The following is a 14,414-nucleotide window of genomic DNA, read 5'->3' as shown; positions in this document are numbered from 1 at the left end:
GGCCGGCTGGCTGGCGCGGGGGAGTCAGGCAGGCAGTTAGGCGGGCTGGCGGGCGGGGAGTTGGGGGGAGGGGCGGGGGACGAGGAGGGGCCGCCGAATTGGGACCTCGGGGCAAAGGCAGGGCCGGAGAAGGCTGGGTGGACCTAGTGTGGGCGGGCGCGCGCAGCGGACTTCGTTCGAATTCCTAAAAGGAGGCTAATGTCCTCCTAGATGGGTGGGGGGGTGCGGCTCCCGAAATCTCGTCGATCCCCGTCCAGGGCCCCCGTTTTTTTTGTTAGACACGGCCCGAGTAATAATGGGCTTTGCCAGCGGCCACAGTGCACGCTGTACTCCAAATCCGCCCAAGAGCAATCTTTCTGGTCATTTCTATTTAAATCCGCACCCCCCCACTCTCCCACACACTTCTCCATCCCAGCTAGTCTTTCCCCTTCCCCCCACCTGGGCTTTGGGCTTGCCCCCAGCTCACAATCCAAGCCTCAACCCCAAAATGGAGACAAAGAAGCCCCCCGCTCACTAAGGGTTTTTGGTGGGGGGGCAAACGGCTCCATAAATCTCTAATGGGTATCTGTCTGAGGACCCCGCCCCCTCCTTTGTTCCACCTTGCCCATATTAAAAAATGCCAGTATCAAAAATGCCGCAGTGCGGATTGTACTCCGCATGCTCCAAAATCAGCCTTATGTCATCCCTCCTCCTCAAACCCACCCCTCCTCTATTCGAACTACTCCCCCTCCCAACTGATCTTCCTCCTCCCCCCTCCCACCTGGGCCTTGGTCTTGTCTCCAAGCAGACAAAGGAGCCCCCCCACCACACACATACACACACACAGAGCCAGGACCGAGGGGAGGGGGTGTGAATGGCCTCTTAAACCACTGATTGGTTCCTGTCCGAGGGCCCGCCCCCAACTTTGGCCCATCCGCTCATAAGCCCTTCCTATCTCTGCAGTGCGGCAATGCCGCAGTGAGAAAAGTACTGCGCATGCCCCCAAAGCAGCCTTATGTCATCTCTGCCCGAACCCCGCCCCCTTCCGTCTAAGCTACCCCAACTCCTCCCTCCTCCCACCTGTACCCAGCGCCGATGCAGACCTGAACTCCAAAGTAGACACAAAGGAACAACCCCTCAAAGGCTGTGGGGGAGTGAAAGACCCCCCAAAGTCTCTGATTGTTTTTTGTCCCACCCGCCCATATTCTAAATGGACTCGGCCAGCATCTGCAATGCAGCATTGCGCAGAACTGTACCCCGCATGCTCCAACTACAGCCTGATGTCATCCTTCTCCATCTGAGCTAATGCCCCCTCCCCTGATTTTGCGCCTTCCCGCCTCCGCCCCTAAGACTGCGCCATCTAGGCTGGATCCCCCAAAGTAGAGACAAAGAAGCCCCCTACCTCACCACAGGTGGTAGTGGGCTTTGAATGACTCCTTAAATTTCTGATTGGTCCCCACCCGCGGGCTCGCCTCCTTCTTTGTCCTACCTAGCCCATGTTAAAGATGGACCTTGCTAACATCTGCAATGCGGCAGTGAGCACTGTGCCCCCTCCCATCTTCCCAAAAGCAACCTGCGCCATCTCTGCCTGTGTCTCTCCCTCCCACCCCCATCTGAGTTGCTTCCCACCTAACCTTATCTAGAATTAACTGGTAAATATTTCATAAGCTGATCTAGAGATGTTGGTGATGGAAAGGGTCTTGAGAGCCAGAGAGCCCACTCCTCTCATTTTCAGAAAGGGAGGTGAAGGAACTTGCCCCAGGTCACACACAACATCCTAGCTATCTCTCTAGCTGGAAGAGATCTCAGAAACCATCGAGTCTATCAATCAATAAACATTTATTAACTGCCTGCTTTTTGTCAAGGGATGCAAGTACAAAAAAGAGCAAACACAATCCTCACAAAAAAAAAAAAAAAAAAAAAAAAAAAAAAAAAAAAAAAAAAAGCCCAAACACAGTCTCTCTCAAGTAGCTGACAATCTAAGAGGTGGGGTTGGGGGCAGTTAGAAGAGATGATGGAGAGGATCCAGTGAAACCTCAAGCTATGGAACCCCCCCCCCCCCCAGTCCAGAGGGGCAGAGGGTACTGACAGATAGGAGCACCAAGCAGATTCTGGTTGGCAGGATCAGAAGACTGCCCCATAATGAACTTCCTGGAAAAGGAAGGCATGGCAGAGAGATCCAAACAGCTAGTCCAGTCCTCTCATTTTACAGAGGAGGAAACTGAGACCCAGAGTAGATAACTGACTTACCCAGACTCACCCAAGTGGTGAGAAATAGAGATTGGGATTTGAACCCTTGCCTTTTTACTCCAAATTTCATGGACCATACTTCCTTTCTCTTAAGGTTAGACACTGTGCAAAAACAAGACCAAAACACACCCTGCTATCCAATAGCTGACATTTTGTCTGGGGAGGCAACAGGTTCACACAATTAACTGTAATTTACAGGCTGTTCCAAAAGTCTTAGGGCTGTTGTAAGCTGTTAAAGCTGTATAGACAAATACTAGTTCCCATTTCTTTGGTTTCCAAAGCTCTTTACAGGTTCCTCATTAAGGGCTACAGATGGGGAAACTGAGGCTCAGTGGTTGAGTGACTTGCCAGGGATGAGGCAGTTTTAGGGAAGTGTCAGAGGCAGGATTTGAAAATTCTCCTGCCTCTTGGCATTACACCACACCACTAACAGCTGATAAAGCAGCTGGAATTCTGGAAGGTGGAGGTGAAGAAGGAGGGCACTTCAGCCATCTGATCCACCCTAGTGTTCAAGAAGATTTTTAGCCTGGGTGATGAGGAAAGGTGAAGATTTTAACAGCTTGGTACAGTGAAAAGAGGGTGGCCTTTTTACTGGAGGGAAAAAGTAAGGTAAAAAAGTGTCGATTCTGACATTTACTGGCTAGCTTTGTAGCCCTTATAAGGATTACCTCTTTATGCCTCAGTTTCCTCCTCTAGCCTTTGAGATCTTTTCCAGCTTCAGAGCTCTGATCTGGCTCTGAAACTGGAAAAGATCTCAAAAGTCAGAGGGGGAAACTGAGGCACAAAGAGGTAATCCTTAGAAGCTAAGAGCCACATAGCCCCAGTGAATGCCATTGAGGTAACAGCCACATGGGCTAAGCTGCTAAGAATGCAATCTTAGGGCCAGTTTTGCCAGGGAGAGGCTTGTCTGAGGTGTAGCCTTAAGAGAGACCCTGTTTAGGACCTTAGAAATGACCTGGGTCCAGCCCCCTCCATTTACAAAGCAGAATTGAATTGCAGGAGACGCAGTTAAAATGGCTGCCAGGGGACCCATAGATGGGCAGCCATTAGAAATGTAAAGGAAACCTTCCTTCTCTATGCCCATCTGCAGAGGCCCCCTCCCTGTTCCCCCTCCACCCACTCTTCCCCCCCCCCCATTTGTTCTTTCTCTCTGCGCTAATCCCTGGTCTGGGAGTGAGTTCCCATGGCAACCAAAGGTTGCTTAGCAACCGAGCATCACCGCCTTGGTCATCGCCTCTCTGTTCTCTGGCTCCCCCTCTGGAGAAGAGGAGCAACAACCTTGAGCAATTTAGGTGCTCTCAGGGAGGGAGGGAGGGAGGGAGGGAGGAAGAGCGCCTGCGCCCTGAGTTCTGTCCATCCATCGCTGGGGGGAGCTGCTCTAATGGATTTTGACTCTTCAGGTGCAGCAACAACCTGCCCCTGGCCGTGGCTTGCACCACAGACTTGGTGCTCTGCAAACTTTTGGATGAGACTTCGGCCCTGGGCTCCCAGGAACTTGTGCTCCTCTATGGAATGGCTCTGGTCAGGTAAGCCCCAGGGGAGCCAGCTCCCTTGGAGAATCAATTCAACTTGATATTTATAGTCTCTCTTCTGTGTCATTGTGTCCCATGACCAGGTCTTCCCTCCAAACCCTCACCTGCCTCCTGGCCTCCGAAGTCGCTCCCTCCCTCCTCATTGTGGACCTCCTCCAAACTGTCACCTTTCCCTGTCGCCTCTCCTTCCTCCCACCTCCCTCTTCACTCCCCTCATCAGATCAAGTGAATCCGATCTCTCGCGAGTAACCATTAATGTCTTCATTGTTCCATCTCCATCTCCAGCATGTCGGAAACAGAACTCCTCCTCTCTGACCTGCCCATTCCAAACTTGCCTTTTTCTGTCCAGGACACCAGTCACTCAGGTTTTGCAGCCACCGAGCCATTCTCCACTCTTTCCTCTCCCTTCCTTCGTCCAGCCCCTCAGCCCTTCCCAGCAGGACTATTGCGGGGGCCTCCTAAATGGCTTCTCCCCTCAAGTCCAACAGAAGTCTCATCATGGCATCCTCTCTTCCCCCGATAGATTTGTGAATCTTATCACTGAACCAAAGCAAAAGATTATCAACATTCCTTTGAGACGTCTGGCCCACGAGGTAGGTGCCACATGTAGGGTGGGGTCAGAGGCATCCAGAGCAGGAAGATTCTAGCATGACCCCCTACCGAGGGCAGGAGGATCTGCTCTAACCTTCTTGATGTGGATAAGATCATCGAGCCATTTGTGGAAGCCTTCCAGGGACGGGGAGCTCACTTCTCTTTAGGGTCAGGAACAGGTCTTACTGTCCAGAGAGGACCCAGGAGTCCCAGCTTCTCACCTACTCCGTTGTACTGTCTTTGGCACAGTGAGGAAGTAAGGCCACTCTTGGTTTCGCCAGCGACAGAGGGCAAAGGGAAGAGGAAGGCAACGTGCTAGAAGGGCAACTTTCACACAGTAGTGTGTGTAAACAGGCAGGCGATCCTTTCCTGGGCTAAGAGGTGCCTAAGGATGAGTGTGCCTAGGCAGGCAACTCTTCTCAGGAAAGCTGCCGAAGTAGGGTCTCGTTGGGAGGAAGCTGAGGTTCTCGGGAAGGGAACGCACTCTTAATTCCAGTGGGTAACATGGCTCTGGGGCCATCTTCCCCCTCCCTTCTTTTTTTTTTCTCCCCTCCTTTCCTCTGTGTTTCTTCTCTTTCCTTCCTTTCCCCCTTTGGCCTTCTCTCCCCTGTCTCTCGTCTTTCCTTCTTGTCTCTCTGTCACAGATGCACATTCCGGAGTGGGTTGTGAACCTTCGCCACAATCTGACTCATCGGAACCTTCCTCGATTGAATACATGTAGGAGAGGTAACATTTCCTGCTTTGGCAGTGGGTGCTAGGTTAGTGCATGTGGCCTTAGTGAGTTAGCGCAGGGCGCTTTGGGAGGTGGGTGGCTGGATGCTTTGCTTTGCTTGTGGGGCGCGTGTGGAGCGCGCGTGTTTTTAGAGGAGAGAGGGCCGCAGGGCTTCCTTGTGGGAGTATTGCTAAGGGGCACGGCTGCCTGCTCTAGTTGCTTTGTGGGTTGGGCCTGGGCTTTTAGGGTCTGCTTACTAGCGGCCCTCCCCCCTCCCCTCCAGCCCCTGTCCCCGGGGGCATGGTTTGATGAGCCCTCGGGCCCTTCGGCCTTCCTTCCTTAGGGTGTGAATTCGTCTTGGAGTGGCTTCGTCGGACCTATTGGTGCCGACAGCTGGGAAATAACTTGGGTGAGCCCTGGGATTCAGGGGTTCATATCCGGGAGATAGAGATGGGGAAAGACGAGAATGGAGACGAGGTGGAGATAGTGGAGGAGGTCGATGCGGAGGAGCTGTCCCCACAGGAGGAGCCCCTCTCTGAAGAGGCTCAGAAGGAAAAGGACCTGCAAGGTATGTGTGGCTCACAGAGGGGAGAAGGTAGACACCGGGCACGGGATTGGCATGCAAGTCAAATCAGAAGACTGCTGAGACCCAGAGAGGGAAAGACATTTGGCCAAGGTCACACAGCTAGGGACAGGCAGAAGGAGGAGTCAGACCCAGGTCATCTGACTTCAATTCCAGGGCCATTTGGAGTCCTCTTAGGCCCTTTCTCTCATCTTAACCAGGAGCCAGGCTCCTCTCAGCGAGACATAGCAGAGCCTCCCAGCTGCTGAGCAGCAGGCCTGGCAATTCGAGATCTTTCCTTCAACAAGTAAATAATGCTAGTGTGGGGAGAGGAAAAAGGCCCTGGAGATAGATCCAGGAGTCGGTCTGTGTGTGCCCTCCTGAAACAACCACCACAGATAGAACTGGCCCCTTGGGCATCCAGGGAGGACTGCAAAGTCCGGGGCAGAAATGTCTGTCCTGTGCCCCCTTCAGTCATCTTTCCATTGCCTCCCGCAGGCCCAGGCACCTCCTTAGGGCAGCTCTAGGCCACAAGTAATCTGACCCTTGGTCTTTTTTCCTTTCTTTAGACAAAATCCGGAAAGCACTGTTGTCCTACGGAGAGCAGCAGTTTAAGGTAGGTAAACCTGTGTCCCTGATGCTTGTCGCCTCCCATCCCGAGAGGAGACACTGTCCGGCAGCCCCTGGATTGGGCCAGCACTTGAGGAGGGAGCCAGCAGAAGATGTCGGACCCTTGATGCATGGAAAGAACTAGACGGTTGGGGAAGAGCACTGGCTGCCTCTTTTCTTGAAGGGAGGAGTTCTAGCTGTTTCCTCCTTTCTTCTACTCTTTCTGCCTGCCCAAGAGGCCTATCTAAAGTTGATGACTAGCCAACATTGGCCAGCAAAGTGGTTTCCAAGCCCCCAGGCACTTCCTATGTGGCTGCTCCTTTTCTGGTGGAGAGCTGCTCAGATCCCCTTTGAGCTCTGGCCCTGGGAAGCTGGAGCTATAGCCCACGGTCCAGAGCTCACCCCCTAGAAGCTCTCTGAGCTGGCTCCTCTTTGCCAACAGGTGCTTCGCCGCTCCAGGCAGCTGCCCAAGGCCGTCAAGGCATCTACCAAATCTACCCGAGAGGTGGAACGCCTGGTGGGCCGCCTGAAGAAACTGTCCAAGGAGAACCAGTAAGAGGGGTCGGGGGGGACTTGGGTACAAAGCCCAGCTGCTTTCTCACTTCCTTCCCCCAACCAGAGATCTTTGAAGAACTGCTGGGATGGGATGGGATGGGATGGGAAGGGGAGGCGCGACTCTACACTCTAGAGGTGTTGAGGAACAGTCCAGGTGGGAAATGGGTACTCAGAACCTGGGCTTCTTTCCTTTTCAGAAGGTTGCCTGGGGAAACAGGAGAGAGAGAGCTACTAGAAAGGGGCCAGGGAGTATCACTGCAAAGGTTCCCCCCTACATTGCTGAGCCTGTTCTGTTTTTCCTCTTGTAGAACTTTTGTGATGGACATCCTGCTGGAGGAGGGTTTCCTCATCCCCACAATGGAGCAGCTGGAGGCTCTGAAGATCCACCCCACAGGTGCTGACTTGGGGGCCCAGGAGCACTGGGGAGGTTTCAGCTTCAGACCCCACTTCTAGCAGGTGATGTGACCTGATCTCTTTTTCTCTCTCTCCTGTTCTGCAACAATTAGAAGCCCCAAATCTGGTCAATCTGCTGATGCCCCGGGCCTTCTCACAGTTCTGGCAGCCCCTGATTAAGGGCTTGCACTCCCAGCCATTCATCCAGGAACTCCTGCACAAGCTGTTCAGGACCCTTCCGGATTGTAGCGACACTGGGATCCGTCCAGTTTACCTCATCAGCTGGATCAATGAGCTTGTGGTGGTCTATACCCCAGCTGGTGAGGAATAGAGACTGGCTCTGGCTGCCTTTTCTTTGCTCTCTTCCCCTTCTTTCAAACTCTCTTCTTGTGTCCCACATGTTTTCTAAGTAGATGCCATGGGGTGTGGAGAACCCCTCCCCACCCCTGAACTCAGCCTCTCTCCTAGAGGCTCTAGGCAGTGCTCCCCTCATGGTTGAATTCCCTCAACTACACCTTCACTAGAGCTTAGATAGGAACAAGTGCCTGCCCTCATGAATTTACACACTGTTAACCTGGTAAATGGGGAGACAGGCAGACCTGGAGGGCAGCCTTTGCCCTACCCTGGCTGTGTAGTGCCTAGTAAGCCTCTCTGGACTTCTCTGATGAAAGTTTTCTCCAAGTAAAAAGGAACTAAATGAGGTCTGGGTGGAAAGGTCATTGGTTTCTGGGGGATTCCTCTATTAGCCCAGAGGGCCACAGTGGGCTGGAGAGAAGGGTTTGGGGGCTAAGGAGGGCACCAGGATCTCTCTCTCTCCTCAGGACCCTGCCAGAAGCGCCTCACCTCTAGCCAGAGGTCAGTCCGTAAGAGTTGGAAGATGGGACCCCGCAAGTTCTCCTTGAACTGGTCCGAACTGCTTGATGTCTGCTTGGATGCCACCTGCTGGGCTAGTCCCCACCTTCTCCAGCTGTAAGTTCTAAATGGCATCTGATTGGCTCGAGTAGGCCATTGGGAACTTTTCCCTTCCCCTGGGGACACAAGTATGAAGCAGCCAAGCTGGGGTGGGGAGGAAACGAAGCCCAGAGAAGGCACTGACTTATCCAAGGTCAAATGGATTAAGTTTGGGAGCCGTGAGTCAAACTCCCAGCGGTGACAACCTTGATTTTCACCAACTGAAATGGAGGGTTTCTTTTTTCCTTCAATTAAAAATGTTCTTTGGAAAAGGGACCAAAAGGCTCTGGGGCCCGGTAACCGTTCTGAAGCCCTGCCCCAGGCAGCCCCTGAGAGTGGCAAGAAATGAAGGCATGGCTACCTGAGGTCTCTGTTCGCTCACCAGCACTGCTCTCCTCTTTGGATTATGGCCCACCTTCTTCCATAGAGAGCTGGGGCAAGGAGACCACAGGCTGGCCGCCGCCTGAACATCTTTTTCCCCCTACCCTTCTGCCTAGGGTCCTCAAGGCCATGGAACCACAGCTCCCCCTGGACTCCCAGGAGAAGCTCATGTGTCTCTGCACCATCTACACCCAGGGCGGGAACCCCGCTACTAGCGATAAGCCCTGGGAAGGGAGCAGCTCCCGTGACAGGCCCATCTACACCCTGGAGAACCTCCAGTGGCAGGTGAAACAGGCCCTCCTGATGGAGAAGGGGAAGAATCGCCAGCCAGGCGAAGAGGAGGAAGAAGAGGAGGAGGAGGAGGAAGAAGAGACCGAGTCGGATGATTCCTCCGACCCTGAGGTGATGGAGGTGGATCCAGACCCAATACAGATGAAGGAGGTCGTCCTGAAGGAGACTCCGGAGATGCTGGCTGAAAAGCAGGCCGGCTTGGAGGGCTCCCCATGGCAACTGTGCTTAGGTAAGGGGCCCTGGTCACAGCCCAAGCATTGGCACACTGTGCTCATGATTCACCCTCTCGAGTTGCCCAGAAAGTGCTGGGTCAGACACAAGGGGAAAAAGTCACTTGTCTCTGGATGGGAGACTCCATGAGACAGCAGAGCCTTTCCCCATCTTGCCTGTCTAGGCCTCAGTTTCCACATCTGTAATTGGGCCTCCAAGATCCCTGTAGCTCCAACTCTGTAATCCCTCTTATTCAGATGACATAAACTGGAGCGAGTTGCCCCTGGGCAAGATCCCAGGCCAGACCGATGACCCTGATGAGCTGATGGTGGATAATTACACCCTGATCTCTGTCCTGGACCAGCCGGAGATCAACGAGGACCCTGATCAGCCTCACACTTCGGCATTTGGGTGAGTTATCTCTCTTCGGCCCCGCTTCCTTTTCTGGTGGGCACAGAGAATAGAGGCAGCCAGAGAGCCATTCTCTTCTCCCTGGGGAAAAACCATGTGGGACAAATTCAGTGGCCCCTGCCCCCGAACCCCCTTGTCCCCCACCTGCCCAATTGAAGGCCTCAAGGTGCCTCGGGCATCCATGAGCTGGGGACACAGCCTGGCCCTCCAGGGTGGCTTTCTGGGCCAGAGGAGAGAGAGGAGCAGCCACAGTCGGGCCGGCCTTGCCGGGGTTCACCTGGACGGTGGCTCCTCCTCCTCCTGGGTAAGAAAGAGGAGCCTCCTCTGTAAACAAGAGAGAGGCTCACTCTCAAAGGGCTCTTCCGCAACTTAGGATTTTACTTTTGATGTTCTGTTGGCGCCTTTTGTTCTAAAACACAGACATTTGTCAGTATATCCTTCCTCCTCCCCCTCCCCAGTGTGAACAAAGAAAACCAGTTAAGTCAAACTGACTGATACAGCAGCTGAGTCTGATGGTGTATGCCACATTCCTCACCCGTAGCCCCCCACCTCTACTGAGAAGAGGGAAGTCTGTTGTCATTTGTTCTCTCGGACCGAGGTTGTTCGTGACAAGCATTCGGAGCTGGGCTCCCTGTTAGCCCTTTCCTTAGCGTGGCATAACAGAGACTTGGAAGGAAGCCTTGTGTTCGAGGCTCACCTCTTGACACAGGCTGGCTGTGGGCAAGTCACCGAACCTCTAGGTAGCTCTCTAAGAGGCTCAGTTGCAGAGTAGGCGCCAAGTTGCACAAGAGTAGATGGAGGGCGTTTCCTCCTGGAAGAGTTCCCTGCCCCATTGAAGTCCCAGGTCTAGTCCCTGGCCCCATGGTGATTGGGTCATGGTTTTGATCTCTCTCCCGAGTCGGGCTTTCTTCTCTGTGCATCAGCTCAGCTAAGTCTTCCCCAAGTCCTCGGTGATTTGTCATCTCTTAGGACCCAGCCTCGGGTCACGTAGTTGGTAGCAGAACTAGCGGGGTCCTCAGAGTTTGCACTCTGACCTGAGCAGGGACTCTCTAGGAGACGGTCATCCAGGCTCTGCCTGAAGGCCTCCAATGAGGTGCTAGCTAGCCAGCCAGCCCACTGGTTCCTGAGACAACTCGGGCCACCTTGGGACGGCTTGAATTGGGTTGGGTCCGGCCCTCACCCCACCCCACCCTAAGCTTGAAGCGTCTGTTCTCTCCCCAGTTCCCTGGACCTGAGAATCCCCAACATGGAAGGCCCACTGTGGACCCAGAATGAGCTACATAGCCTCAAAGGCAACATCCAGTTGTTCTAACCTGAGGGTGGGAAGGGTTCCCCTTTCCCCTCCGTGCAGACACTCCCCCTTCCCCACAAGCACTGGAAACCAAGGTGCCCACTTCAGCTGACTTCGCTTAGTGTTGGTTGTATTTTTTTTGTGGAGAAAAAAAAAATAACCCCCCCCACCCCACCTCGATATGCAGCCGGCTGGCCTGCGGTCCTCCTAGAGCTGGCCCGGGTCGGGGGACCGAAAAGGACCCCCCGGCCCAGGGATCCCCTCTGCAGCAGCGCTCCTGAGAAATAGAGTCATCCCACTTCGACTCGCGGGCTTACCACTGCTGGGGCCAGGGCCGGGCCCTTAGCCCAGTTCTGCCTTGCCCCTTGACCAGTTCTCCTGGTCTTGCCCTCTGGGGCCAAGCAGACAGCCCGTCAGCATCTTGAGCATGTTCCCTGGCACTTTCTCCTTCCATTAAGGAAGGCCTCGGGCCCCTAGCATCTCTGGGTCCTTGCTGCCTTGCACCCTGCTAGTTGATGCTGATGCCCCAGCAGGGAGGGCCCCTGACATTTTCCATCTCTTCTTCCTTTTCTCTGCTTCGCAGAGAGGGGCCTACTCTTGCCCGCCATACCGTCCAGCGCCAGCTAAGCAGAAGGGATCCTTACTTATTTACTTACTTACTTAATTAATTACTTACTCACTTATTCACTTACTTACTCACTTACTGACTCACTGATTGACGTACATACTTACTTACTTACTTACTTACTGACTTACTTACTGACTTACTTACTGACTTAATGCTATGTCCTATAACCTAGTGCTATGTCCTATGGCCTCTTGGACCAACCTCTTGAGGAACAGTGCTGCAAAGGGGATTCCTAGGCCTCTCCTTCTCTGCTTCCCCCAGGACCTCGTAGGGTCCCATGCTTCTGTACCCAAGTTTCAGATTCCTAAGTTAGAACCTAACCTTGTATCTCAGTAGTAATCCCCAAGGCTTGACTGACCCCCACCCTGTTCTCCTGTGTGTCTATTGTACCAGTAGCTCCTCTCCCTCCAGAGCCCCAAGGCATGGCATGCAGCTGGGGAGAAAAGCATACCCCTGTTCTCATTCATGCTGCCAGCTTGGTGAGAACAGGCCGGTGGGTAAGGTGCCCCTTGCCAGGATCTTTCTCTGGTTTGGGATTTATCAGTATCATTGGAACTAATAGGGGCTCCTTCAAAATTCTCTCCTTTGTTTACTTCCATTGAATAAAACTTAAATGTGACTGTGTGCTTGCAAGTGTCTGGTTACTGGGGGGTGGGGAATGATTGTTTGCCCAAGCTTCTTGGGTGGGGGCTCTTGAGCCATGAGAAGGGAGAAGAGTTAAGGAAATCTTGTGTCCGATTCACCAGACCCAGACCACTGGGCTCTAAGCCTCCTTCTCCCAGCTCTGACAGCCATTTGTTCGGGGCACCTTCCCACTTCTTTTGTTGACTGTTTGTGCTAAAGTCCCTCCCAGCCCTGGCATTCTGCCTTCAGTTGGTCATTTTGGTGAAGTACGAGGCAAGATTCCCAGCTCAGGGTGGAGATGCCTTTGGAGCCTTGAGTGTTGAAAAGGTTTGAAGTAGCTGATGTATTGTATCCTTTAGGGAGGTGTAGAACGATTGATTGCCTTGCCACAGTGAGGGCCCAGTTGAGATGATGTAACAAATTTGTGGATGAACCAGTCAACACAATTTTGTGATTTTCTCAGCAGCATGAGCATGGGAATAGGAGCACAGTCGGCAGATGGTGGGAGTAATCCAAGTTTTGGGTTTGGCAAGACATCAGAGGTGGGACAAGAAAAACAACTTCCCGCCATGCCGCCTCTCCGGTCAGAGAAGGCAACGCGGAAACGCCGTTCCGAGAACCAGTATCCTGCCTTTAGGGAATGGGGAAAGCGCACCATTTCGTCAGCCCAGATCACCTGCATCACGGTGGAAGATGACTCGGACGACGAACCGGATGTCATCATTGAGCGCCACATTCCTCCTCGCAGGGAGCTGGGAGAAAGCCTCTCTATCCGGGTGCCTGTGATTGTGAACCCCCGGAAAACCTTCAAGCGTGCTCGCTATCCTCTGTCCGCTCCCACATTCGTATTCCCTCCGGTCAAGCCCCGCCCTTCTGATGACCAACTCTAAAGCTGCCCAGCTTTAGAGAGCCCACTGTGCTCTCTGCAATCCCCGCTCGCTAGGCGGCAACCTTGCTTTTTTTGTCTTCAATATTTTCCTTTTGCGCTCCTTCCATCTTCTGCCTCCCTCCCAACAACACAGCCTCCCTGGCACTAGATGCACTTTCATTCCCACAATTCACTGGTCGAGGCAGGGGAGTTGGGGTATTCCTCGCTCCCCATGGCCAACTCCAGACTCATTCTCTACCTCCATCACTCGCTAATTTCCTTTCTCCTCCCATGAGGTTCACTCAGTCCACATCTGCCACCCAATGAAGATTCGGGTAGCCACTTGCCTACCGTTTACCTCCAGGCCACTCCCTCCTTCATGGACGAGTTCAGAGCCTGGCCCACGATTTTTGCTCCTCGGCTCCCGTCCTCTTAGGGGACTCCAACACACTACATACAGTGATACTTCTTGCTCCCTCAAATGCCCGCCCGCCCCACCTGCCCCTCGATTTAACTCATTTCTCATGGCCTACTCCTCCGCCCCACCTCAGCTACACACACAGAGATGGCCATCACCCATGAATTCGCCATGTCCATGGTCATGACCGCCAAGATCCCTTCATTGGATCACAATCTGTTGTCATCCCATCTTCTCCCCGTCTTGTCGCCCCGCATCTTGTTCCTCCATTCATACTGTGACCTCCAATCCCTCAACCCCGTGATTCTTTCCCAGGCCATCACCCCTGCACTAGCTACACTTCAACCCTTCTCCATCCTCCCTTTGGTGAACCAATTCAACTCTACACTGCCCTCTTCCCTTGAGTCCCTTGCCCCCTTATTATAGAACCAATCTCGCCCCACCAAGCCTCAGCCTTGAATCGCTCCCACCATCTGCTGCCTTCACTCCCACACAACGTGCTGCTGAACAAAAGTGGAGAAAACCGTGCCGACTGGGTCCACTACAAATTTGTTAAATGACCTCGATTGGGCCCTCACCGCTACTTAGGCGATCCTCTTACGCCACCCCAATTGATTCACTCTCCACAGCGGCCCTCCCAAACCTTTCTCCCCTCCTCCGATCTCCCGTGGGTCCCCCCTCTCCTTCCTCTCTCCTCCCCTTCTCCCTCTCAGCTGAGAGCCTTGCCTCCTATTTTCCTAGAAATAGTGAGGCCATTTACCGTGAGCTCCCTCTTCTTCCCCTCTTCCTTATCTCTTTATCACTCAGATGCCTTCTGCCACTATCTTCTACTTCACCCATGTCTCACATTTTGAGGTGGCCCTAATCTTTGCCAAAGCAAAGCCTTCTTCTACACGCCCAAGTGATCCCGCTCCCTTCCCCTCTCCTCTAGCAGATCGCCTCCTCTGTCATCCCCGCCCTCCCTTCCCTTTAGCCTCCTGTCTGCCAGCCCCTCGCCCCTCCCCACTCCCGACAGACATCCCCCACGTCTCCCTCGTCCTCCCCAGACCCTCAGTTGTCCCATCCATCTCTGCTAGCTCTCATCCCGTCCCCCTCGTCCCTTTTGTGGCCAAACCCCCCCCGAGAAGGCTGTCTACAATAGGTGCCTCCACTTTCTTT

The 14,414-nt window shown here is 53.6% G+C and overlaps 1 protein-coding gene across 1 annotated transcript in view; it reads left to right on the top strand.

Annotated features, from left to right (window-relative positions):
- Positions 1 to 14,389, top strand: part of LAS1L (LAS1 like ribosome biogenesis factor) — a 24,632-nt gene extending 10,243 nt beyond the window's left edge. Inside the window, exons 2-13 of the mRNA XM_044682468.1 lie at positions 3,630 to 3,755; positions 4,111 to 4,354; positions 4,997 to 5,078; positions 5,408 to 5,632; positions 6,196 to 6,242; positions 6,678 to 6,787; positions 7,099 to 7,184; positions 7,297 to 7,503; positions 8,005 to 8,152; positions 8,632 to 9,035; positions 9,274 to 9,427; positions 12,434 to 14,389. Of these exons, the coding sequence (XP_044538403.1) occupies positions 3,630 to 3,755; positions 4,111 to 4,354; positions 4,997 to 5,078; positions 5,408 to 5,632; positions 6,196 to 6,242; positions 6,678 to 6,787; positions 7,099 to 7,184; positions 7,297 to 7,503; positions 8,005 to 8,152; positions 8,632 to 9,035; positions 9,274 to 9,427; positions 12,434 to 12,860 (2,260 nt within the window). The 3' untranslated portion in view covers positions 12,861 to 14,389. The remainder of the gene's footprint in view (positions 1 to 3,629; positions 3,756 to 4,110; positions 4,355 to 4,996; positions 5,079 to 5,407; positions 5,633 to 6,195; positions 6,243 to 6,677; positions 6,788 to 7,098; positions 7,185 to 7,296; positions 7,504 to 8,004; positions 8,153 to 8,631; positions 9,036 to 9,273; positions 9,428 to 12,433) is intronic.
- Positions 14,390 to 14,414: the final 25 nt, after the last annotated feature.

Source organism: Gracilinanus agilis, chromosome X, assembly GCF_016433145.1.
Source record: "Gracilinanus agilis isolate LMUSP501 chromosome X, AgileGrace, whole genome shotgun sequence".
NCBI lineage: Eukaryota > Metazoa > Chordata > Mammalia > Didelphimorphia > Didelphidae > Gracilinanus > Gracilinanus agilis.
This window is presented reverse-complemented; position numbering and strand designations above follow the sequence as displayed.